At 38.1% G+C, this 27,124-nt stretch overlaps 5 protein-coding genes across 5 annotated transcripts; all 5 read right to left on the bottom strand.

The window, feature by feature from the left end:
* Positions 1-354: 354 nt before the first annotated feature.
* LOC144642311 (adenosine receptor A1-like) lies at positions 355-1,401 on the bottom strand. The gene has a single exon (XM_078501277.1). The coding sequence runs from the start codon at positions 1,399-1,401 to the stop codon at positions 355-357; it is 1,047 nt and encodes a 348-aa protein (XP_078357403.1).
* Positions 1,280-4,398, bottom strand: LOC144644173 (adrenocorticotropic hormone receptor-like). Its single transcript, XM_078503594.1, has 2 exons — positions 3,377-4,398; positions 1,280-1,437 (listed from the first exon to the last, which is right to left on the bottom strand). Exon 1 carries the CDS (start codon positions 4,396-4,398, stop codon positions 3,388-3,390), a length of 1,011 nt encoding a protein of 336 aa, XP_078359720.1. The 3' UTR covers positions 1,280-1,437; positions 3,377-3,387.
* Positions 4,399-8,874: 4,476 nt separating this feature from the next.
* LOC144644193 (beta-4C adrenergic receptor-like) lies at positions 8,875-10,449 on the bottom strand. Its single transcript, XM_078503620.1, has one exon. The coding sequence runs from the start codon at positions 10,363-10,365 to the stop codon at positions 9,406-9,408; it is 960 nt and encodes a 319-aa protein (XP_078359746.1). The 5' UTR covers positions 10,366-10,449; the 3' UTR covers positions 8,875-9,405.
* A 2,927-nt stretch (positions 10,450-13,376) lies between these two features.
* On the bottom strand, positions 13,377-14,621 carry LOC144641989 (adenosine receptor A3-like). Its single transcript, XM_078500996.1, has one exon. It carries the CDS (start codon positions 14,487-14,489, stop codon positions 13,488-13,490), a length of 1,002 nt encoding a protein of 333 aa, XP_078357122.1. The 5' UTR covers positions 14,490-14,621; the 3' UTR covers positions 13,377-13,487.
* A 2,377-nt stretch (positions 14,622-16,998) lies between these two features.
* LOC144642312 (adenosine receptor A2a-like) lies at positions 16,999-17,994 on the bottom strand. Its single transcript, XM_078501278.1, has one exon. It carries the CDS (start codon positions 17,992-17,994, stop codon positions 16,999-17,001), a length of 996 nt encoding a protein of 331 aa, XP_078357404.1.
* Positions 17,995-27,124: the final 9,130 nt, after the last annotated feature.

The following is a 27,124-nucleotide window of genomic DNA, read 5'->3' on the forward strand; positions in this document are numbered from 1 at the left end:
TTACCTTTGACGATCCAAAACCCATGTTATTGAGCAATAATTTAAACTCTAGCCGTAACGACATATGTGATTTCTTTAACATAGGACGCTAAATTAGTTTATAATAATATATACTACCATACCAAACCTGATTGTAAATAGAAAATACCATATTAGTTAGGCTCGGGGGCTCTTGTATAAAAGCCCGAAAGGGTTTCCTTATCCCCCAGCATATTGATGTAAATTGATGAATGAGTTATATACAATAAAGTGTTCCTCTTGTTGTTCCTCTTGTTGTTCATTGAGTAGGATTCATAACAGTTTTTATTTAAAATAAATTTATAATCGTTTAAATGAAGACCTTCCGCTAAAACGTTAAAGACGACTGTTCAATGATCTAGTGCCAGTGTCAGTCACATCAGTATTTTCTCCTGGCCTGTTGTTTAAATTGTACAGGTTCTTACAATTAACTGCCCTTGAACTTGAAGAAGTATGTGACTTAAAGTAACACAACAATGCTTTCTTAAACTTAGGTAGTCTCCAGGTGTAAAGAAATGGATGAATAAGCGGAGAAACGTAGAGTAAAATGCCTGATATGGCATATGCATACATCAATGCTTTCAAATTACATATGCTGCACGTTAACGCCAATATCAAGGTTACGAACCAGGGAAGATAACACATTACAAACACACCAAGAACAAGAAAAACAAGTTTGACAACCTTGCGTTCCCTCTTCTCGAAAACTTTGGACTGTTCTTTAATGACATTGGAGTTGAGTTCTCTTGATGTTCTTCGCATCTTGATAACAATTCTGGTGTTGAGGTAAGTCATGCAACCGCATGGAATGACAATATGAAATGCGAACAACGTTCCGCTTGAGATGATTTTCTCCAGAACGACAGAAATACATCCAACTACCAAGGCATAACCCCAGACGCACGCGACAGCGATGTACGTTCGATTCTTGGTTACAGTAGATGCGTACTTCAAAGGTGTAACTATGGCTAGAAATCTGTCAACAGATAAAGCCAACAGGTGCAATATTGAAACAATTCCTATAAATCCATTAATAGATAAGAGGTATGTGAATGAAAATGGAAACCTCTTTGCAATAAAACTGTCAATCCAATAATAAGCAGTCAGTGGCGTCTGGACGGCTCCAACAATAAAATCAGACAGAGCAAGACTGGTAAGCAGAATGTATGACGGCGCGGAACGAAGGTCTTTGTTCGGGTCTTTGTAAAAAGCGGAAATTACGAGAAAATTGCCGAGAATTGTTATCGGTGCAATGAACAGAACGGCTACAGCTGCAGTCACTGATCCGAAATAATAATCGAAACCAAGCTGAACTCGTATTGCCTCAACGACATCGTGAAACGAAGCTTCCCAGAGACTCGCTGATCCTGGAAGAATTACCATGGCCTTCTTGGAGGGTGAAAAATATGTCTGTGTAATCTGAAAAGAGAAATTCAACTTGTATTGACGTTTGACGCTTGATTGCTTTTTTAAAGGTCTTGATATTGATATGCCGGCATTAATGTGTTGCCCCCCCCCCCCGGGATGTGTTGTAACGAAAGGGAAACGAAATAACTGTCACGGTAGCGGTTCGCAAAGGAACCATAACCTTTCCAACCGTGCTTTCGCTGTTTATCATTCTTACTTTACACGAGACATTTCTGAAAGGTAGTTTCTTTTCGTTATGATAAAAAAGCAAATAATGCTATGTGCCTATATTTTTAATGTACTTGATTCAGTATCGTTCATTGCCTGTTTTGTCCCGTCACTGGTATTGGGAGAACAAAATTCAAATGAGATCCACAGACCTTTGAAATCAATTTGCATAATTGTGACATATGCGATGCTATTAGACAAAAAGAAATAGATCTTTCAATCGATTATTCGACACATTGGTCTGTTAACCGTCTTAATCTTAGTTTGCAATTTCTGTGTTAGCTGGTTTATCAGTCTAGTATTGTAATAAATTGCACCAAAAATGTCCAAAGCTGAAGAAGCCGATGAGATGGGGTGTTTTAGTCGTAACATAAATGAATAGCAGAACGCCTAGTAAATGATGAATGGGTCACACAACGAAAAGAGCTCTCATGATAATATAAACTTAATTTTTCTAACCTCGACGACCTTAGAGAAGGTTACGACAAACCATGGAAACCGGTTAAAATGCGAGGAGCTACACCTCTAAAGGACAATACAAACCCTCCTTAAATGTTCCGCAAAGCTTGTGTTTTTTCTTTCTACCAAGCTATGGCAGTCGGCTTTCCTTCTTCGAATGGGCCGTCTTCATAGTAAATATAGCACAATGCAAAGGAGATGGCGATTTTAACCTGTCTGTCATACGATCCGACCAAAAGATCATGTTTAAGTGAGTGCACTTACTTAAACACTTCTGATTGGCCGAAGATCATTCATGTTTTTTCCCTGCTGAGTGCGTTCCAGGTGTCACGAATATTATTTGTTTTGCATTATATTTAATGAACCTCAAAGTAAATGTTAGGTGATTGCCAAAAGAGAACTTCTCCCACCTGTTAACTCTTTAGGAATCTGAAGCGAGGTTTTTGGTTTGTGTTAACTTTATTTGTGACAATATATGAGCAGTCGTGAATTTTATATAATTTGATGTAAGCAATGCATTCGTCGTGTAATAGCATAAACTTTTTAACAATGTAACGTGATGTTAAAAATATTGTGAAAGTGTTGACTTTCTTTCTGCAAACGCAGCTTGATGTATACAACTTGTGTGGGCACAGAAGTTAATCAAACAATGTAAAATTTAAACATTCAACGCGCTTTCACAGAAGTGAAAATCGTAAAAGACAGGCAAAAGCTATCCTTTTGAAAAAGATGGAGCTCAAGTTTTTTGTTTAGCTCAAGATCTACTCCCCTGTGCTCGATTTGAAGACGAATGAAAGGTGGTTCCCAACTGATCTACAAGAAAAGTTAGAACGCAAAACCTTCCATTCGTGGGTGGGTGAGGCTTTATGAGGAAATACCTCAGTTAGCTATGTTTAGATTATGATATGTTCAACGATAGCCTGTGAATACAGCCGCCTCCCATAGACTTAGACCAGCCGGGTGAGATGAGAAGAGGCTTTTTTTCGTAGACTAGGTCAAGAAATCCCGGATCATTTTAGGTTTTGGGAACTCCCCTTTTCTCCTCCCCAAACCTATTTTACTTTTTTTTTTTATTTTTTTTTGGGGGGGGGGAGGGGACGCAAAAAAAAGAAATCCCATTCGTTTGTCAAATAAACCAAACAGATACATTGGATCCTAAGTAGCAGTTGTACAAAGCTTTTTTTTTAAATAATATTTCGTAATTCGAAAGTAAACAACTTAGGGTTTTTTCCGCATGGAAAGCAGCACTGTGGCTTTAACTTACTCTTTAAACTATTATAGCTTTGTATTACAAACGTCAGGTTCGCTGTCGGTTCGTTCTTCACGATGGCGGCCCAGGCCTGCAGCTATTTGCTTCCAGAAGTACTTGAACGTCTCTTTATATTTTGGAAGTCGCCATGCATACAACATCGGGTTTAAACCCGAGTTTGCGTACGTTAAACTGCCTGAAAATCTAAAAGATATCATAAGTAGCGATAAATTCGGATGGCATGGTCGGCAAATGTATATCAAAACCTGAACGATGAACCACGGCATGTAGCAGATGAGAAATGCGGAAATCACGACAGTGATGGCCTTGAAAAGATTTCTTTCTCTTTGAAGGATGATTCGACGATGTTTTGATGATTGCGGGTCTTTTACTCTTTTCTTCGAGTATCTGTGAAAGCGGAACATAATTACAATGTACATAATTAACATACTGAAAAGAATGAAAAGAAGTTGCACGTTGTAGACTGCCCCCATTATGGCAAAGTAGTCCCGCAACATGAGAAATGCGCATCCAAATGCTACGAAATACATCCAGCAAATACAGTTGGCGACGAGCACTCTTTTATTAGTAACTATTACTCGATAGTGAAGTGGAGTCACCACAGCGAAAACTCTGTCCACTGTCAGCAGGAACATATGACCAAAACTCACGTTGACAGAGAAAACGTTGATGGCAAATATCACAGACAGATCAAACGGCGATTTATCTTCGCGGTAAATCACCCAGCCCCAGTAGGCCGTTATTGGGCAAACTGCTAAACCAACGAGTAGATCTGCGATGGCCATGGATGTCAAAATGAAGTTGGAGGGTGATGATCGAAGTTTCTTAAGAGGATCTTTCCAAACTGCTAATAAGACCAATACATTCCCAAACACGATTATCGGAGACATTAATATCGATAGAACGGCGCTAGTCACTGAAAGCGGCTTCACATTTTCTAGGCCCAACCATGCTTCTTGTAAAGCTTGTTCGCTTGTTATGTTCCAGAAGTTGTAGTGGCCCACGACAGCTGCCATTTTAACTCAAAGTCTAGCTGTGCACCGTTCTGGAATGCTCAGGTTGACTCTGATGTTTGTCTTAATATCAAGCCCTTAAATAATGCTCGTGATATTTGGTTATATATAAAGCCGCATAATAACACTTAATGATATGGAAAGTAACTTCAATATCACAACATATATTGGGTGCTTTCAAGTAGCACGTTCAAACATTTTATGGTTACTTTGGTCTTCCGAATCTTAATTTTAACGGTGCATGGAACATGCATATTTCTTGCTGTGGCATTGTTTAGGTAAATACTGTTTAGAGTTCGTTATGGAGAATCATTCGAAGAAAGAAGGAAGCTCTTGCATTTAAATGCAATAATTAAAATATTTGTTGTTTTTCATTAGTATTACTTAATTGAAACCGGAGATAAGCGTCAACCCGATGGGCCACTACGTTCGAAAGCAGACTTTGCCTTACCTTATTTGATTTAAACAGCTTTTCTTAAGTGATATGTGTACGATCAAAGAACACTAAAAACTGCAGGCTTTTAAAGACATTGCGATAACTTTTATGCCTCAAAAACTTGTTTGCGTGAGCGGCACACTTATTCCTCAAAACAAAGACAGAAAGAAGAAAGGAAGCTTTTAAGGGATGTTGATTGTAGTTTGTTATTCAACTAGCGTGAGTACCGCATTCAGTGGAAAATATTGGTCGAGAACTAGCGAGTGCCTGCAGGGATAGTAACGGAAGAAAGTCCCGCTGGAAATACAACAAACTTCACACTGCTTAGAAAACACTAGTTTTTGAAGCAGGAGCGACCAGAAATATTGTTACACTCCTTTGATGAAATCAGCAAGGCCATAACAGAGGCGCTTCTTCCAACATCTTGATGGAGCGAAGAACTGGGAGAGTAAAGAAAAAATCCCGAAGAATTCAAGACGGCAGCATCCTGAGGGCTCGGTCAATGTAATTTTCGTCGTCTGAAATTTGCCTTTTTTCAACTTTGACTTCAACTTTATTGCTTCCATCATTAACAGCGTATTAGTTATAGTTGCCTTTTATCTTTCGATCCGGCCCATTTCCCCCATCGAGCTTAAGGCCACAAGTGAAGTTTATGTTTCGATATCTGCTGCAGTTTTGCACCGAAACAGTTGCTAACGTAAACATTTCTTGCGCCAAAGGCATTGTAAGGCCCTGGACCTTTCACCCTTTCACTCTTTCCACTCACTCTGAGCAAGACCAAAGGCCCACAGGCCTGTCGGGAAGATAGTCGTGCCGTTTCGGTCACGCAACCAGCTTTAAAGCGTATAAGTCGTATAACAATGTTCCCGGGAGGTTTTAACTATGCTATGCTATGCTATTTGTGGGTGTTATCCAGAGGATATTCAGAGAAAATTTATCCATTTCAGCTAATAATAATTTGAACTGAATTTTTCAGCTGTCAGTTAAAAAACCGGAAGCATTTCTAAGCTATCAATTAAAAATTAGCACTCCATCCACACCCTCTTATTTAAGGTAGTCCTGGAGGTTAATTTAACAAAAAAACTGTACGAGGTCCTGGTATTGGGATAATATTGATCGGGCTGCTTTTCTTGTTTGTTTTTGGACCGAACCGAAGACGAGGTCAATAGACTTGCAAAAAATGAGAGAACGAGCTTTTGTTGCCTCAGTATTTATTTATCCCACTGGTCTAATCAGTTTAAACAACATGATGATAAGCGATGTTAATAGATTAATATCAGATTTTGTTGTAAAGGAAATGTCTGCTTTTGTTAACAAATACATCCCAAAAATAAAGATGAACATGAACTATTGTAGTTGCGAAAGATTATGATGAGACAGTTATAGAAGACCAGAGGCTAGTTCCAAATCTACCTGAAGAATTTAAGGATTGCAGAGGCAGACCTCCGGGCTCTAAGGTTCTCAACCTTAAATGGAACTGAAACAGGCTCAGGGGCTTGCAAAGAATCAGCAGTATTGGAGAGATCAGGTAAAGACCGATGCCCTACTGAGAGACTCATTTCTGCACACTTGTCTTTTCTTGTGAATCTCTTGCAGTACATGGCTCTCTGTGTCTCACTGTCTACTCCTAGTGCAAAACTTTGAGCATCACTGATTACTGAAAAACGTAGACAAATACGTTTTTTTTTCTAGAAACACATTAACGGGATTTTAGACCTTTTTTAAGGAAAGCAAACTGATTTAAAAATTGGTTTGCTTGTCCTGGCAGATTATTTGTTTCAGGCATAAAGCGTGGCTTTCACTCCTTTCTGACTGAGTGAAATTTGTCACAAGCGTGGTTTTGTTCAAATTGTCCAATGGAAAAGCGCGGCGTCAAGTAATTAGCATTTATGAGCATGTAAGTCGCGCGGCACACGCATGATGATATTGACAAGAACGAGAAACAGTGCCGTTTTTGTAGTTGAATGTGTTGAAAAAATGGAACTTTTTTGGTGCCTAGTTATGGGATGTCTATTGATGTATAAAAGCCTGCAAAAGGTTGAAGTGGATGTGGCATATTTCATGAGCTACAGCTGATTCACTGAGGCATCCCAGTGAAACAATGTAGGGCCTGTGCAACATTTGCTTCGCTTAATATCAGTTGAGGTATGAAAAACTAGAATGCTTATTCTCGCTCAAATCACAGCAAATGAGTTCCCAAACCCCGTCAATGACAATAAAAACAACATACAATTTAACTAAATCATTTTTATTGTGAATTATTTGGAATGTTTAGTAATTCAAACGTACTTGTTGCATTCCATACAAACTCATATATTTTCTCAAGATTACAATATATGCAAAAAATAGGAACAAGGCTCATGTATTAAGCTTGGGCGACCCGTGCTAACAACCGTGAAACATTGTTGCTTTTTTTCCGTTTTTTTTTTTTCTATGGTATACAGGTCGTGTCTGGGTCTCAATACGTACCACTAAACTAAAATCATGCGATTAATCAAAGTAAAAGTAAAACGCTTTTGACCAGACGGCCGGAGAATGAGATCAAAGAGCTCTTCGAGCCACGACTGAATTTTTGTCACCAAGTTTTACGTTTGGTTCCCATACCATAAGGGACGGACCATTATTTTTTTAGAGGGGGGGGGGGGGGGATGAAAAATATTGAAAAAAATTGTTTGCAGGGCTTGGAAAGACAAAATAAATTGTTTGCAAACACGATATGTATAACAAAAAATAGTAAGAATTTCGAAAAAAAAATGTTGCATGCCGAGGTGCATAAACTAAAAAAAAAAGTTTGCAGAGGAAAATTTTTCATCCCCCCCCCCCCCCCTCCAAGAAAATAATGGTCCGTCCCTAAGAATATATGAGCAGCATTTAATTAAAATTTTCTTTGATGCAATCAAAAAGCAGAAATGAGGAAACATGCGTGACAACTGCAGCTAATCAGCGGTTAATAAAACTCACGATGTCTATTACATTTTTATGATTTTTATTCGTCGTGCAAGACTGCGTATGTCGGATTAGCTCGAGTGGTTGTCAGGATGGGGTGCGAGATGTTGGAAGTTTAAACCCCGGAGGGGTCAGGGTTTTTTTTTCCTTTTTTTTTTTTTTTAATCCGTGGTGCTAAAAAGGTTTGTATATTATATCGCTTTGTAGGTATGCATTAGAAAATAAAAGCATTTAAGCCGTGAGGTAATTATGCCGTTAATAAATATATCAATTAAGACATATAGACTTATTCAGGTGAAAATGTACATTTGCTGTTACATCTATAAAGCTTTTATCTTCTTGCGAACAAGCAGCCACGCACTCGATTTTAGCCAACACTCTAGTTTCTAGATAGCTCCATCTTTGATAAAGTGTATGAGAAAGCCGATTCAATTTTCAAATGCTCCTTCATGTACCGCACTAGCTCGACAGATAGACACGAAAGACATCGATCGATTTATCGCCCTAAATGTCTACTTTTTCGGCGTTCGATTACTTTCTACCCGTAACTGTCGGCCACATATTGTTTCTTTTTTTCTTGTTATTCTTATTAAACCCCTTTAAATTTAAAAAGCCGTCTTTATACGGCTGCCTTGTTACTCTGTTTCTACTATTATATCCGCTGGTCAGCGGAAATGCAAAAAATGTTTACAGACAATGGACCAACCATCCAACCGACCAACCAGCCAACCGAGTGAGTGCAACTGGGCTAGCAACTATACTTCCTGAATTAAAAAATTCAGCCGTAAAAAAGACATTTATAACCTATCCCTGTGGCACTTTGCAGTTGGATGTTTCATAACCTTTTCAGTTTTGCTCAAAGCAGGATCTATACTGTACTCAATTTGAAGACAAATGAGATATGGATAGTTAGCGTGAGACGTGAAGAGAGGAAAGAGCTCCAATATCAATATTAAGGTCATGACGTGTTTTGATAAAACTGTCACATCAACCGAATGCACAAAAACAAATGTACTGGATTGTCCAGTTATACACAATTTTAAACACCATTAATTAATTCAAGAAATAACTCATTTCAATATGTTATTAGGGCGATCAGTGTTTGACATAATAAAAATTTTGGTTTGCATCTGATCTAAAAATGTTGGTAAAAACGTATAAAACTGAATTTTCGGTAACTCTCTGCTACCTTCATCAGAGTTAAAATTGGTTCAGTTTTTGCATAATCAGTTTTTATACGCCACCGGTCTCTAGGAATGTTCCCAATGTTAAATAAACTTGTGGGAAATGCACATGCTCATTCACGCAGTTAATGTCCTGGATAGAATGCAGCGCTTCTAGGAATAGGCGTTGTTGCCTATTGTTGACATTTCTTTCTAAAATTTCTACATAATCCGGATGAATGTCATGGTCTGTTGTTTCCGCGTGAAATCGTATTGCGCTTTCGTTATTAGATCTTGTGCCTGGCTTGTGCTCTGCGCCGCGCGATTTCCATGATCTTTTTGCTCTCTCCCACATAGGCAAAATCACATGTTTTGCATTTGACTTTTTACACAATTCCCTTACTGTGGCCTTAAATATAATAGCAGCTGAAATTACTATTTAACGTTCGGTTCGCAGTCGTCTCTCTATTCACAAAAAAGGCCTTCGGCTATTTGTTTCCAAAAATACTTGAACGTCTCTTGGTACTTTGGAAGTCGCCATGCATACAACATTGGATTTAATCCCGAGTTTGCGTACGTTAAACTGCCAGAAAATCCAAAAGATATCATAAGTAACGATAAATGCGGGTGGCATGGTCGACAGACGTATATCAACATCTGAACGATAAACCACGGCATGTAGCAGATGAGAAATGCACAAATGACGATGGTGATGGCTTTGAAGAGATTCTTTTCTCTTTGAAGGACAAATCGACGATCTTTTAAGGATTTGTCTTTTACCCTTCTCTTCGAGTATCTGTGAAAGCGGAACATGATCACAGCATACATGACTAACATACTCAAAAAAATGAGATGAAGTTGCACGTTGTAGACAGCTCCTATGATGGCAAAGTAGTCCCGCAACATAAGAAACGCGCATCCAAACATAACGAAATAGATCCAGCAAACACAGTTGGCGACGATCACTCTTTTATTTGTAACTCTAACTCGATAGTGAAGTGGAGTCACCACAGCGAAAACTCTGTCAACTGTCAACAGGAACATATGGCCAAAACTTACGTTAACGGAGAAAACGTTGATGGCAAATATCACAGACAGATCAAAAGGCGATTCTTCCTCGATGCAAATCACCCAACCCCAGTAGGCCGTTATTGGGCAAACTACTAAACCAACGAGTAGATCTGCAATGGCCATGGAAGTTAATATTAAGTTGGAAGGCGATGATCGAAGTTTCTTGAGAGGATCTTTCCAAACTGCTAATAAGACCAATACATTTCCAAACACGATGATCGGTGACATCACTATCGATAAAAAGACACTTATCCCCGAAAGAATCTGCACGTTTTCTAGGCTCAGCCATGCTTCTTCTAAGGCTTGCTCACTTGTTATGTTCCAAAATTTGTAGTGTCCTACGACAGCTGCCATTTCAACTGGAGCTCTTTTTTCTTCAAATGGAATACTTGGCTTGACTATGATGTCAATTGTCTCAACGGCGAGCTCTTGTTTGAGGTTGATGATGTTCAGTTCTTTTTAACTGAGCCACATAATGACACCTAATGATACAGAAGGGGAAATGATAAAATATATTGGGAGCTGTCTACGTGGATTGACGTTTTGCGTTTGTTTGGACCTTACGCTTTTTTATTAGTGAGGGGCTGCCTCTAGCACCATTTTTAGCAATATAAATGAAAGAGCGCGTTCAAGAAGAATGGAAGAATGGAAGAATGTACTTGTATTTCAAGTACATTAATTGTCTTGTTTGTTGTTTTCAGTCTTATTTGATTTAAACCACTTTTTAAGTGAGATGTGTACAGTCAAACAAAACATGAAAACTGTAGGATTTTTTTAAAAGGCCACTTTGAAACTCCTGAGCCGAAAATAAACTCAAACTACCAGAGACGGAGTGCCTGCAGTCTGCCTCTTACAATGGAATAATGTGTTTCAAAACTTAAGACAATGTACCTCCCTGGGCTCTTCAAAAAGAATGTCAAAGTCCATTTTCTTTATTGGGCTCCCACGCGGCAATGATGTAAACCAAAGTGTTTTATTATAAATTATATTATTATGTTAACATTGTACTGACGATTTTTCGTGTCTAAACGAAGTGCGTTTACGTATGTAATATTGGCACGCCTTGAGCCGAATTTAACCCTGAAATTAAGACACAAAGAAGAAAGGAAGTGCTTAAGGGATATTGATTGCAGTTACGAAATAGATGTCATTGAACCAGCGTGTGGTCTGTATTGAAAAATATTGGTTGAGTGAGTGACTCTGGAAGAGTGACTCTGGAAAAGTAAGTCCGTCTAGAGGACTACGTCATTTCAGAACTACCCCTTCCACCCTGAGTATTTTGTCAATTAACACAATTTCGTGGAAAGAGGAACATAGGGAGTTAACAATATTTCTCAAGAATACAACTAAAGGACTGAATCGGTCTTGTTTGAAGCTACACTAGGCTTGATGTCATGGAACTGGTAGTCATAGTATATATTGAGAGCTTTAAAGTACATTCACCACTTTAGAAAAGAGAAAAAAGCTGGGGCAAGTCTAATCTTGCAGTAACTTGTGGGATCATTGCTGGGGACAAAACAAAAGACGAGGAGCCATATTAATTGTAACGGTCCCACAAGAGACTGCGCGCGTGATGAGGTTCGTCCCAGATTTCTTCTCGTTTCTAAATTGCCTCTAAATTGGCAAATTGAAATTTTGATGCTACTTTGGGCTCAAAGCTTTTTATTTTCAAAAAAAAAATATGAAAACGAATTATCGTATCATTAGCAGGCAATGCATTATTCAGCAGTTCAAATGATAGAGTCGGTTATGAATAATTAACCCTGAGGGAGAGGCCACCGGGAGCCCCAGCTTGTTTTTTTTTATTATTATTTTATTATTATACGACAAAAGAAAGGCCTTGTTAAGTGCAGTTTTTGTCTTATTTGTTGCTTTTTCTTTATCGTATGTGATTTGAAATACTTTCTTTGAGTGGTTTGTGTATATTCAAAGAAATTGACAACTGTGAGACGTTAAGCAATTTTTATAGCTCCCATGTACCTCCACTGGCATGTTAGTTGTAGTTAAGAAATTGATATTACTAACGGAACGAGCTTGGGGTCCGTATTGAGAAATATTGGACGAGTTCCTTTGTTTGCACGTTTATGGACCAAGCCGACGGCTCGGCGGCATACGAATTAGGAAAAAGGCACGTTATTTCGTTTGGAAGAGAAGTAATTCTGTCAGGTTGCCCAAAAATTCATCACTTCTCGCTTACACATCGGATAGTGAGAGACATAGCGAGAGATAACGGTGATTTCCAAGAATACAACACGAGCACAATGTGGTAGGCTTGGACTCTGAATTTGGAGTTCACCAAGAAGATAATGCTTGGCGTATGAACTTTGCGTTAATAAATTTACAGCATGTTAGTGATGTAGTTATTCAAGTTTGGATATCACCTGGAGTTTTATGACTACATTAGCTTAACGACTTACTCGCTAATATTGTTTGTGCGTAATACATGTGCAATGTCACGCTACGTCATGCATCGAGCGGGTGCACCGCGGAAGAAACTGCACTGGCGGCCGTCAATGACTGAAATAAATTAACGAATTTTCTTTTCTTTCGATAAATCACTTTCTCTGCCGATTTTTGAAAGATTAATAATTAAAGTATTTCCATTTATCTTCTCACGCACCATCAAGTTTTTCTTATACAGTCGAACCTCCCTATGCGACCATCTTTCGCAAGCGATCACCTTTCGTTAGCAAACACGTTCCAAAATACCAAAACGTTTCCAGTCAAATCACTATAGTTAAAACCTCTCCCAAGCGGCCACCACTCGTGTGCAATCACCGGACCACCTTTAAGGCTGATGATCTGAAAATATCTCATAAGTTTATAAACCTGCGCGCGGTAAGCGACCACTTCAATTTGTCATAGAACTCTCTGAAAATAGCCATACTGATTTACGAGGACCGATTTTCAAAATTGGTTAGCCTGTTCTTCCATACACCTTGTGGCAAAGCGACTGTGGCTCCCGTCTTCCCAGCCCCATTTATTTTTGGACATCGAGCATCTTTTGCTCATTTTGTAACTGAAGTACAAAATTTAAAACAGTCTTAGTTTTGCAAGTTTTCGTACAAACGTAGTCAATAAACTGCCTCGTCCCCTAAGATTAATACTGCAACAGTCCCTCAACTCAAAGCGCGAACACGTGCCAGTACCAACCAAGAAATACATGAACAGACATGGAGAAAATTCGCAATCTAAAAGCTCAGTACTGTGTTTCGTTTTGGTAACACTTAAAAGCAGAGAAAGTGCACAGTATTCGATATTTAGGTCACCACATGTTCAAGGAAAACTCTAGCATTGGTGACATAAAAAAATATATGTATACAAATACGTGTATGATGGATGCTAAGTCCAACGAGTTATACATATTTCAAAACAATTCATTCTCCATTTGAAACTTTCAATCTTCACATTCCAAACTTTAATGTTATTTTTTTAATATAAAGAGCACACCTGTGCCTTAGCATCTTAAATCGCTGTTACAGCCTTGTGTTAAAAACGTTAGGTTTGTTGTCGTCTCTTTGTGCACGATGGAGGCCTTTGGATACTTGATTCCAGAAGTGCTTGAACGTCTCTTTATATTTTGGAAGTCGCCACGCATACAACATGGGGTTTAAACCTGAGTTTGCGCACATTAAACTGCCTGAAACTCCAAAACATATCATAAGTAACGGTAAATGCGGGTGGCAGGGCCGACAAACGTATATCAACATCTGAACGATGAACCACGGCATGTAGAAGATGAGAAACGCACAAATGACGATGGTGATGGCCTTGAAGAGATTTCTTTCTCTTTGAAGGATAACTCGACCATGTTTCAATGATTGGTCTTTTACTCTCCTCTTAGCATATCTGTGAAAGTAGAACATAATCACAATGTACATGATTACCATACTCAAAAGAATGAAAAGAAGTTGCACGTTGTAGACAGCTCCCATTATGGCAAAGTAGTCCCGCAACATGAGAAATGCGCATCCAAATACTATGAAATACATCCAGCAAGTACAGTTGGCGACGAGCACTCTTTTATTTGTAACTCTAGCTCGGTAGTAAAGTGGAGTCACCACAGCGAAAACTCTGTCCACTGTCAGCAGGAACATATGACCAAAACTCACGTCGACGGAGAAAACATTGATGGCAAATATCACAGACAGATCAAAGGGCGATTTAAATTTGGTGTAAATCGCCCAAGCCCAATAGGCCGTTATTGGGCAAACTGCTAAACCAACTAGAAGATCTGCGAGCGCCAAAGATATCAAAATTAAGTTGGAAGGCGATGATCGCAGTTTCTTGAGAGGATCTTTCCAAATTGCCAGCAAGACCAATACATTTCCAAACACGATTATCGGAGACATTGCTATCGATAGAACAGCACTAATCCCTGATAGAAGCTTCACGTTTTCTAGGCTCAACCATGCTTCTTGTAAAGCTTGTTCGCTTCTTATGTTCCAGAAGTTGTAGTGGCCTAAGACGGCTGCCATTTATACTAGAGATCTTTATACAAACAAAATGCTAAGCTTGACTCGTGTATTTGTCTCAATTTCGAGATCACTTTGGAAAGTTTGTTTGAGGCTTATGATATTCGGTTCACTTTAAAGCCACATAATGGAACTAAATGACATCAAGGTAGTGATAAAATATATTGGAAGCTTTTATAGTAATATTGGGATTCCACGATTATTTTTGCTTGAAACCTTTTTCTTTAACAGTGCACGGAAAATTATAATTTTTCTTTAGCAGTAAAGATTGAGAAATTTTTTTTTGTCTTTTTCAGCAATGTTAATGAAAGAATGTGTTATGAAAAATCTTCTTAAAACGAAATTGCGTTAGCGTACGATGAGTGTATTTATTGTCTTGTTGTTTATCATTAATTTCCTTTTGTCTAAACCACTTTTGTAAAGTAGCTTGTGCACATTCAAAGAGACACAAAAACTGTAGAACGTTTCAGTAAGTTTGAAAATATGTCCTTAAATATATTTCCAGCCTCAAAACAAAGACGCGAAGAACAAAAGAACTGCAGTTACGTTAATTGTAGTTAGAAAATGGATGATGTCAACTAGCGTGAGGTCCGTACTCCTTAAATATTGGTCGAGTTTTTTTTATTTTAATTTGCAAAACAATAAAGACGACTAAGTCCCCGTGGAAGAGGTTGAGAATTGTAATTCAAGCAATAGCGAAAAGGACAATCATAATACCCCTAACTGGTCGTGAACGCATCACAAGACCCGACTTCAAACTGTATTACTTTCTAGGACAAGCGGGAAAAAGAGAGCGCGGGCCTAGATGGTTTGGAACAGTCCCACAACTCCCGCACGAGCCTAGTACGATCAAGAAGGGAGATCTGGGGATTAAGCAGCTTAACATATCGAACAAGAAACTGTTAGTAGCGATAGTGTGATCGTCCGGGTGAGGAGGAGAAGAATGTGTGGTGACGACGCGACACGAGCGGAAGTCATCTAGGAGTGATGTGTGTCAGCGAGAGAAGTCGGTCCGGAAGGAAGAGGCGGATGATGGCGAGACTCGTGAATGTGTCTAGATGGTAGCGATCCGCAGCTAAGTCGTCTGTCCGCTGAGTATAAGTCGTGTTGCGGTGTCGCTCGACGTCGTGAAGCAGGGCCGAGGGACACTGGAAGGCGTCGCAGGTGAGAGAGTAGTCGGAAGAGACGAGGAAGCAAGAGAGTCCAGTCGAGTGGGTGGGGCGAAAGTGAGGAATCACCATCCGTCGCTCGTGGCAGTAGCCGTGGCAAGCACGGCCTCGATGAGGAGGCCTGGCAGTCGGAGCATTGATCTTATAAATACATAAAAAGGCAGTTGGGTGGGTTTGGAGTGCTTTTCGAGCAGCTTGCTGAGCTCTGACTTATCCAAAGTTGGGAAACAAACATAATAAATAAAGTCGTAATCTAGGAGTTCCCTGTAATTCGTACACCAATTCTTTGTCAAGCTCGCGATCGTCGTTCTGGTGATCGCTGCTAATTCCGTTATTTTCAGCCTTTTATTAGCCATAAAAAGACAATTGAGACCGCTAAACCGCGTGTTTCAAAAGGTTATTGAACAACGCTGACCTTTGTTTGACTTGTCTTCACAAGAAATTCCAAGATATATTTCCCCCAATCAGTGCGTGTTATATCTTGGTAGTTTTATAATGCGATAAGAGCGCTTTTTTGTGTTCAAATTTTGAAAACTACAAACATCACAAGACAACCCTATGGTTGTTAAAGTGAATATTCGCTTTCTGCTTACACAGTTTAACTAAACTAAAGTAATATAAAAATCAGAGCCAGCTTTATCAATTCTTGCATTTCGTCTCCTAAACGAAAATAAAAGTGTGAAATAATTGACTGCGGATAATCTTTTGGGTATAAAATTGGGTGTTAGATTGGTAATGCATCAGCAAGGCTGATAATCCGACTGAATTGTCTATCTTCACCTAATGGTAAAAAATCAAAGAACGTTTCGTTGTCAGACTTGTTTATGGTAACTTTCGATTTCTTCCAACAAGTATTTGATGAAGAAAAGTCTAGTCGATTTCCACCTAATATATAGATTTAGGCGTTTATCAAAACCTCCGTTTTGCCATTTTGTCCAAACAGACCTATTTTAATGACAACGAAGTCAAATTATTTGTTTACCATTTTGTAGGGAAACGAACAGCTGAGAAAGTTCACCTTTCTTTATCTGACAGAATTAACTAAAGAAAACGTGACCGGGGATTTCTTCTAACACAAACTGACTGAAATTACTGAATATATCTCACTGCTTCGGGAAAATTAAGCCTAAAAACACCATTTGTCACTTCAAGCTGATTCTTGGTTTTGGAGAAGTTTCCTAAACCAAATGTTCTAATGAATTATGTTGCTTATTATACATTGCTCTAAGGGCAATCTTATCATTTCTTTTAGCAAACATTTCATTATTTACGGGTTTGGGGTATGCAATAAGGCTTTATATCTTTCCATTTTTGTTCTATCAAATGAAGTCAAGGCAGTGTTCTTAAACCCTTCTGCCATGAATACAATTTTCGTTGCTTCGTCTGTTTTCACTGCCACGGCAACAAGTTCTCTTCTTCATCAAGTGCTTGAATGTTTCTCGATACTTTGGAAGCCTCCATGCATACAAAAAAGGATTCAATCCGGAGTTTACATACATTAAACTGACTGAAAATGCGTTAGAAAGCAGTAGCAACCATAAATTACGATGACATGATATGCAGAATAATGTAATTAACTGGGATATCAACCACGGTAAAAAGCAGAGGAGAAATGCACAGATGACGATGGCAATGCCCTTCCAGAGACTTCTCTCCCTCTGAAAAATCCTCTGACGATTTGCTGCCGATTGGTCCTTCAGTTCCGTTTTCTTAGAGAATCTGTGAAAGCCACACAAGATCACCACGTACAAGATCAATATTGCAGCGACGATGCAAAACATTTGTATGTTGTAGATAGCTCCCATAATGGTGTAATATCTCTGTAACAGGCCAAACGCACATCCAAACAGAAGAAAATAGCTCCAGCAAGCAACAGCGGCGATGCTGACACGTTTATTTGTTACTTTGTCTTTGTAGTGAAGTGGAGTCTCCAAAGCAAAAAATCTGTCGACTGTCAGCAGGAAAATGTGACTAACACTAAAAATCAGTAAGGTAGCACTGAATAACAGTGGTAGATGTGATCGATCGTCACTGTGAAATACAGCCCAATGCCAGTACACAGTTGTTGGACACGCCACAAAACCAACTAAAAGATCGGCAATCGCCATTGATAACAGAATAAAGTTAGAAGGCGATGACCGGAGTTTTTTTAAAGGGTCTTTCCAAACTGATAAAATGACCAGTGAGTTTCCAAACACGATGAACGGGAACGCTATCATCGCGACAGCAACGACTGCTACAGACATTTTCTTCGAATTTTCGTCGTGCAGCCATACTGTTCGTAGAGCCTTCTCGCTTGTTGCATTCCAAAAATTAAAATGACTCGCGATGGCAGCCATTTCCGAAGTGAGAGGTTTTGAGCGTTGCGCGAATTCTGTTCGTGATTCTACCTGTATAGTGTTCCTGTATAGTGTACCTCGTGATGCGTGATTGACGCCAGGTTTTTTCACTGATTACACATTACATCAGAAGAAAGTGACCTATCATCAACGCGCAAATGTATTAGGCGTTTACCTTGGTTTCCTTTTTAATTAAGCTCTCAAAAGAAAAAAAGCTAGAAGTTGGCATTTCTTCCGCTCGAAGTGTTCTATATTGTCCGTTTTTTTTTATAATTGCTAAGCCGTATTATTTTAAAAAACCACGCACTTTATTCGCCTTTGAGGCACACTATGAACGATGAGGCTTTATTTGCCCCTAAATTTTGGATCTTTCCTAGTCTTTTATATAAAATATTTGAATTAACCTGATAATACGGCTCTGGCCTTCTAAGTTACGTTTATTGACTATACTTTAATCAAATTCGAAAAGCGTTTTTAGCCGAACACGGTAGCATTAAGTGTAAGTAGCGTTGCTGTAACGACGCCTTTTATACTTAGCTTCAGTTCAATGATAAATGAAAAGATTTACGATTGCAATCTGTAGTTACCAGCATGTAATGCCGGGGCGCATAATAATTTTTTTTTCTGATTGTTTCTTATGTCAATTAATTGAATAGCGTTTCTAAATCTACTTATGCATAATGTCGCTCTAATATAAAGCTGCATAAGCAGAAAAGTAGCTTTGAAGTAAAACTTGATACTGATTCTATGATCTTACATTTGAGAATATACTTGTCCTTATTTTGCATTTGAAATGCCGTTGAACGATTATAATCTTTAAAGCTTCATATTTTATCTTTCCATTAATCAATAAGTTTAAAGTTTGATAGTAGTTGTCATGGCAACAAACATTTGTTGGAAGGGGTTCGAACTACAGTACGAAAATCTCGTCAATTTGATCCCCTCGTTTCTACATGCGGACAAACGTTTTCCTGTACATTTGAAGTTGCACAATTTGGTGATGTCGTGAATTAGATGTTTATTTGGAGATAATGAAATAGGGTGGGAAACGTGTATAAATAAGGCAATATGCATTTGTCACGACGTGGAAGTCAATATTCACTTCAATTCTTTGAATTTATACCAAAAACACGTCGGAAACCTTCGTTGATTGACTCTCACGATTAAGACCCTAAAAAGAAAGTCCAAACTTCGTAGCATGAATTTACAGTAGCTGTGCCCTTAAACATGTTTTGGATTAAAGAAATCTAAAAATCAATATATACTGCAAAAATCCTGTTACCTTTGTAACTATCGTCCTGTTTTAAATCGAGGGTGCGGCTTATCTGCAAGAACAGGTCATATTTTTTTACTTTAATCTATGAAAGCCACGATCTACAGTTTAATGCAGCTGCATGCTTGTAAAATCAACATCCACTCCACTTTCTGATTTCTATTCATGTAGCTTATGATATAAGAAGACTTGGAAACGCCTCTCAAATTGAATGCACAAAAATAAGAAGAGTTTGCTATTATTTATGTACTACAATACACACCTAACACGAAATGATAAAAACCTGGCATATACAAAATGATCGACGATTGTATTCTCACCAGTGTATAATTGTAAATGTGCAGTAAAAAATGGGTTTGAAATTTTAGGTGGTGTTTAGGTTATACCATGCCGAAACAGTGGGTTAAACGTCGTGATTTTAGTTTGCCGTTAATGAAATCCCCGCTCACGTTTTTTTTTAATTATTCTGTCAGGTTTAGAAAGCTATACTTACTCAGCAGTTAGTTTTCCTAAGCATTTGTAAACAAGAAATTTGCCTGTGTTTGAACAAAGCTTGAAAAGTGAAGTTTTAGACAAGGGCCAAAAGTTATGTTTATTGTTCTTAAAAATCTTTGTTTGAACAAAACTGGAAATGTGATCGATGGTTTAGACAAGATCCGAAAATTATGTTTATTGTTGTTAAAAGTCTTGGTTGAACAAAACTGAAAAAGTGATGTTTTAGACAACAGCTGAAAGTTATGTTTATTGAAAAGTCTCTTAATGAAAATATAATGATAATTGTTTGAAGATATGCAAAGATACAAGAAAAAAGGACTGATCTTGAAACATCCTTATATTTCTATCCACTCCGCAAAGATAATGGATTTTGGAATTTTTGGCTGTGGTCGAGATCTCACATAGCGTACATGTGTATGAAACTGTGAAGGTAGACCACAATACAAGAAAGTGAAAAGCAACGTGGATAACATAACCCTAGCCGAGGGGGGAGAGGGTACATCGCGTCCCATAAAACAGAGACGAAAGTTTATGTTCGCCAATTCCATAGCCATTCCTTTCTTCGCATGTACCTGCTTGTCAGGTCTATCCTTGTACCCCTCTTTACTAGAAAATGACAACCACCTTCAACATAGGACAAGCCTGAAAAAAAAATTAAAGCGTTCTAAGCGAATATCTGCGAGAATCGGCGTAGGTTAGGAAATCCCCCAGTCCTGCTTGTGGAACCAACGTAAGATTGCGTGAGAACACTAAATTCTGTCCTTCCGACGTTTAAGACAGAAGCAACAGGAGACGTCTTTCTAACACTAAAATGTCCAATAAACCTTTCTGCAAATATAGTAAACTGCGACCTGCATTTGACCACGCAGCGGTCCTTAAATGCTGGTAAACAATGATAACCTTCGAAGCGTCATATTGTTATCTTTTCATTTATCAATCCTGCTAAAGCTTTTAAAGTATCTGTCATGGCATAAGTAATTATTGAATGCCGTTCAGGGTGAGAGCCGAGGATCCCTTTTAAACAAAGATAATGCAGGCTTCACGGCCTTGTGCGTGGACAAGTACGAAGAGGATTATGTCTTAGCCAATGCAGGATCCTCAAATTCACCTTGTTTCTGCTTAAAACTACATTTTGTAAATTTGAAGTTGCATTATTTGGTGCTATCGTGAATAAGATCTTTGTTGGAGATGTTGAGATAGGTGGGAAACGTGTAGAAATAAGAATATGTCATCCTTATGTTCCCTGAGTGTGGAAGTCTACATCCACTTCACTTCTGTACTCGACACGGCGGAAACCATCTTTGTGTAATGACCCTTACAATTTTAATTAAAATACCTTAAATGGAAATTTAAAGTAGATGTTTTTGGCGCATATTCAATAAATACAAATTATACGCCTCCAGTAATTTACACTACTGAAGACTGAACCAATGAATAGCCTACCATTTCATCAAAAACGTGACCTGTCAATGCTTAAGAAAAAACTGTTCTAAAAAGAAAATGAAAGGAGACATTACAAGTTACCGGTAGTTTAAAGCGGAAACTTGGTGCTTTTTATGGAAAAGATAGTTTGGTGCAAACCTTCCACGAGTAGAACAGCTACGCTCTTCATTTTTTAACCAATAATTATATTCATACTAAAGACCAATCGAGGTCGCTTCTCTGTTAATGATTGCATAATATTAGTGTCGAAGTCCTCCTCATCGATCACGTCATACGAGTTCCACCAGAATCGAAGGTAAGAGACAACGGACAGATAACAGAAGCGAAATTTTATTTGAATGGCGCCGAGCAGGCCACTTAATTTGGAACAGTCAAGCAAGGACGCTTTAAACAAAGTATGGTTGCGTGTGGACAATGCAACGACTATATCAGCAGCCGTTTCTGTGGTCGCGATGTTGATGTCTCCGATCATCGTCTTTGGAAATTCACTGGTTATTTTATCTGTTTGGAAAGATCCTCTGAAGAATCTTCGGTCATCGCCTTCTAATTTTATTTTGATATCCATGGCGGTCGCCGATCTTCTAGTTGGTTTAGTAGCGTGCCCGTTAGCTGCATATTGGGGCTGGGCTACGTTCCGTCACGAAGATCCACCATTTTCTCCTTTGCTAGTCAGTTTCTTTTTAGTCAACTTTAGCGTTGGTCATTTGTTTCTGCTGACGGTCGACAGATTCTTTGCTTTGGTGACTCCACTCCAGTATCGAGTTAAAGTTACCAATAAGCGAGTCAGCATCGCCACAGTTACTTGTTGGATCTATTTCCTACTTCTTGGGTTCGTGTTTGGTCTGTTAAAGAAATATTATATCATAACCGGAATAATCTACGACCTTCAAATTCTTTGTTTTCTCGTGTCTATATCGGTCTTATACGTCGTCATATTATGTCGCTTTCACAAATATTCAAAGACACGAGAACTAAACGACCAGTCAACAGCAAATCGTCAAATGATCCTTCAAAGGGAAAGAAAACTCTGGAAGGTCATAACCATTGTCATCTGTGCGTTTCTTCTCTGTTTCATGCCGTGGTTCATAATCCAAATAATAATGTATGTTTGTCTACCATGCCATCGAAATTTATCGTTTCTCATGCTGTTTTACGCACTGGCAGCCGGTTTTTAATGTATGCAAACTCTGGACTAAATCCATTCTTGTATGCATGGAGGCTTCCAAAGTATCGAAATACTTTCAAGCATTTCTTGACAAAGCGCTGCTGTTGCAATCAAAACAGACATTTTGTCGAAAACTGTGTTTATGAAACAAAACTTTAATAATGTCTCTATATATACCATAGCTATAACTTGTACAAAATTGTTAAATACGTTATACAGCAGCGCTATGTACTAGCACTATTAATCGTTTTACAAAGTCACAAAAGTTTACTATAAGTAAAAGTTTGCATATACCAAACCAAGGAATATTCCGCAATAAAAGAAAATTATCTTATAACTTATTCCTATCTTCAGTGTTGACACAGCTTTTTGCCTAACAAAGAGAAGGAGTGGTTTTTAGCCATAGTTTATTGGTACGAATTGAAACGGTTTGGACTCAGTAAATCCATTACCAACAAGCGGGTTTGCTTAATAGACGCATGAGAGTGCAATAAGTTAGAAAAATTCGATATTTGTTATTTTAGTTTGGTGAAGAATTTCAGTAATCCATAAGTCTATTAAGCTTACGTGTTTTCTCGTCCGTTGTTCCTTTCAAAATTGTGTAAACAAATTTGACTTATCAGTCATCCTAATGCTTCATATATTCCCATCTCATGAAATCGACTGGCTTCCAATATGGAGTGTTGGAAGACTATTGTTAAGTCCATTACCGTCTTTGTTATTGGTACAGCTATTTTCCTCACAAAGATGAGAATCTTCTTAGATTAAAGCGTAATTCACTCGTATTGAAAAAATCTTCCAACAATGATATTGTAAGAAAACAAGACTAAATCATAAGGAGGTGCGGCAAAAGGGGACAAAAGTAGGATAAAGTACAGCAAAAACTTAATACCGGGTGCAAACTAATGATATCCAGTTTTCGTAATACACGTCTTCAAAGAAATGTGTTAATTGTTATATTACATATAATAGCTTGGATTGTGACACCAGAGTTTTTCAAAGTTCCATAGCAACTGGTTTTAATAAAGAGTGAAATAAAACATTTTTTGAGCCCATACAACACACTTTGTGGTCTGTTCCTTAATGATTAGTGATATTGTAATGCGGGGACTTGTTTACAGGGTGTACATTTAAATACCTCTTATGGAGAGAAAATGCTTGAAAAACAAAGTTATCTATTTCGAAAAAGCCTACTTCAAAATTCGAAAATAAGAACCCCCGAATAAAACGCAATCATGTTGGCATAATTTCAACAATTTCTGAATTAAGAAAAGTATCAGTATGAGTATGTTAACTCTCACTTTAGGTCAAATACTACTATTTTTTACCAAAGAATAAACGGCCTCTGAGCTGTGGTGTATCTCAAAAGGTACAGAGAAAGCAAAATGCAACTCATTTTGTGTTTATTTGTCTAAGTAAAGTTGATTTTCCTTTTAAAAAACAATGGAACGTTTATCATTATGTCCCATCTAATAAAAATAAATATTAGAAAGCACTAAGCGTTTCTTCTTTTTTTTTAAAAAAAAAAACGACACAAGAAAAGATTCCAACAAGTATATCATAAATACAACTTAACGGTATTTTCTTGACGTTTGCAGCCTTCAGAATAAATCCATTTTTGTATGCATAGAGGCTTAAAAAATATAGAGGTACATTCAAACACTTGCTGAAGAAGCGAGCTAAGTGCTGTGGCAATCAAAATAGACATGTCATGTATGTTTATAACAACAGCAGTGTCCAGATCATTGATTTAATTGCATTTGCGCTTACAAACATGAAAAAAAACCGATCTTTTAATTATGGCCTACACTAACCGAACTGGACAGAAAGCTTGCGTATAACAATAAGTGGTACGATCTTACGTAATATAAGATGCGTTCAAACTAATGCATAAATAGGAAAGCAAAACATTTTGGTAAACGTAACTATTCAGGAAAAAAGTGGTGGCTCAAAGTGAGTGTTGTTATCCGGCTCTACACTTTGCCGTTAAGATTTTTTTATTATTCCATACTAGTGCCGTTCCTTCAACACTGTCAACCTTATGAAAACCCGTTCCGGATCGTTTATCGAAAAGCCCAAACCTACCAACTAAGAGCACTTAATTTTGTCCTTCCTATCTTTTAGATATAAGCATGCAACACGAAGAAGTTTTCCACATAGCGGTCCTTATTTAGGGCGCTCTACATTAGTCATAACTGGCCGGCCAGACCGGTTGATTCGAGATCAGAATTCCGTTGTTTAAAAGTCAGATCTGCCCTGTCAAATCAATCAATCCAAAAATATTATATACTGTTGTGGTGGCTTCGTGACGAAAATCTTGTGGAAAAAACCCATTTCACATTCAAAACCACCGGACCGGCCGGTCAGATTCGACTAATGGAAAGTGGTGATAAACTTAAAAGCGTCATATTGTTATCTTTTCATTTATCAATCCTGCTAAAGCTTTCAAAGTAGCTGTCATAACAGCAAGTGATTATTGGATGACGTTCAGCGTGAGATCCGAGGATCCCTTTTAAACAAAAGTAATGGGCTCTAAGGCCTTATCTGCGGACACGCACGAAAAAGATTGTCTTAAGTAATGCAGGCTGCTCAAACTGACTTCATTTTTACTAATATAAACTACTTTTGACTTTTGTAAGTTTGAAGTTGCATGATTTGGTGCTATCGTGAATAAGATGTTTGTTGGAGATGATGAGATTGGTGGGAAACCTGTATAAATAAAAAAAGTGTCATCAATATGTTCCAGTTTGGAAGCGATATCCACTTCAATTATCTGCTGACAAATCCTCAAACTAATAACTAAGAAAACGCGGCGGAAACCGCCTTCGTTTAATGACTCTTACCCTTGAAAATATTTAAATTAAATTAATATATTTTTAAAGTAGATGTTTTCGGAAGGTGTTTTAGAATTAATTTAATTCAACATATATTATACAACTCCAGTAATTTACACTACCACAACTGTCTGCGATTTATTCGAAAACATGACTTTCCAATAACTAAGAAAAGCCTGTTTTGAAAAGGAAACATTGCAAGTTAGTTAAAAAATGAAAATTATTATTTTTGAGTGTTAAGGAAAACAAAGATTGGTGCAAACCAACCACGGGTTGTACATCTTTCATTCATTTCCACATAATCACATGCAGCTGAGGGCCAACCGAGCGAGGTCGTTTGTCTTTTCATGACTGCATAAAATTAATATCGAAATCGTCCTGTCGATCACGCCTCACGAGATCCACCAGAAGGTAACTGAGACAACACGAACAGAATTAAACAAAAGCGATTTTAAATTTCTCACTCTGAAAATGGCAGCCGTCGCAGGACACTATAATTTCTGGAACATGTCAAGTGAAGAAGTTTTAAACAAAGTATGGTTACGTGTGGACAGTCCAAAAGCTATATCTGCAACCGTTTCTGTTACCGCGATGTTGATGTCTCCGATCATCGTGTTTGGAAATTCACTGGTCATTTTATCAGTTTGGAAAGATCCTTTAAAAAATCTTAGGTCATCGCCTTCCAATTTCATTTTGTTATCCATGGCGGTGGCCGATCTTCTAGTTGGATTAGTAGCGTGCCCGTTGGCTGTATACTGGGGTTGGGCCATTTATCGTCACGAAGATCCACCATTTTCTCCTTTGCTTGTAAGCTCTTTCCTTGTCAACGTTAGTGTTGGTCACATGTTCCTGCTGACGGTCGACAGATTCTTTGCTTTGGTGACTCCACTCCAGTATCGAGTTAAAGTTACCAATAAGCGAGTCAGCATCGCCACAGTTACTTGTTGGATCTATTTCCTGCTATTTGGATTCGCGTTTGGTATGTTACAAGACTATTTTATTTTAACGGGAACTATCTATAACCTACAAATTCTCTGTTTTCTCGTGTCTATATCGGTCTTGTACGTCGTTATATTATGTCGCTTTCACAAATATTCAAAGACAAGAGAACTACACGACCAGTCAACAGCAAATCGTCAAATGATCCTTCAAAGGGAAAGAAACCTCTGGAAGGCCATAACCATTGTCATCTGTGCGTTTCTTCTATGTTTCATGCCGTGGTTCATAATCCAAATAATAATGTATGTTTGTCTGCAATGTCATCGAAATTTATCGTCTCTCATGTTGTTTTACGCACTGGCAGCCGGTTTAATGTATGCAAACTCTGGATTAAACCCATTCTTATATGCATGGAGGCTTCCAAAATATCGAGATACTTTCAAGCACTTCTTGAAAAAGCGCTGCTGTAGTAATCAAAACAGACAGTTTGTCGAAAATTGTGTTTATGAAACAAAACTATAAAAATGGCTATATCAAAGCTTGAACTTGTACAAAAAAGTTAATTATGTTATGTGCCAGCACTATTAATCGTTTAACAAAGTGACAAAGTTTACTGTAAGTAAAAGTACACATGTACCCAACCGAAGAGTATTTCACAATAAAAGAAAAATTATCTTAAAACTTATTCCTATTTTCATTGTTGACACAGCTTTTTGCCTAACAAAGCTGTAGAGTGTTTTTAGGCCACAGTGTATTTAAAGTCATTCAAACGAATAGAAACACTTCGATTCGGTCTTGGTAAATCCATCACCAACAAGCAGGTTTGCACTGAAAGCACAATAAATAGGGAAAAAGATCTTTTGTATTTTTGTTAGGTGAGGAATTTCTGTAATCCATTGATCTTGCGTGTTTTCTCCTCGTTGTCCCTTTCAAAATTTTGTCAACAAATTTGACTCAGGAATCACCCTAATGCATTTATTC

The sequence above is a fragment of the Oculina patagonica genome, chromosome 2 (genome assembly GCF_052425735.1).
Source record: "Oculina patagonica isolate OP01 chromosome 2, crgOcupat, whole genome shotgun sequence".
Classification (NCBI taxonomy): domain Eukaryota; kingdom Metazoa; phylum Cnidaria; class Anthozoa; order Scleractinia; family Oculinidae; genus Oculina; species Oculina patagonica.

Coding starts and splice junctions, on each gene's coding strand:
- LOC144641989 (XM_078500996.1), bottom strand. CDS start 14,489: ATGGCAGCCGTCTTAGGCCACTACAACTTCTGGAACATAAGAAGCGAA.
- LOC144644193 (XM_078503620.1), bottom strand. CDS start 10,365: ATGGCAGCTGTCGTAGGACACTACAAATTTTGGAACATAACAAGTGAG.
- LOC144642311 (XM_078501277.1), bottom strand. CDS start 1,401: ATGGTAATTCTTCCAGGATCAGCGAGTCTCTGGGAAGCTTCGTTTCAC.
- LOC144644173 (XM_078503594.1), bottom strand. CDS start 4,398: ATGGCAGCTGTCGTGGGCCACTACAACTTCTGGAACATAACAAGCGAA.
- LOC144642312 (XM_078501278.1), bottom strand. CDS start 17,994: ATGGCTGCCATCGCGAGTCATTTTAATTTTTGGAATGCAACAAGCGAG.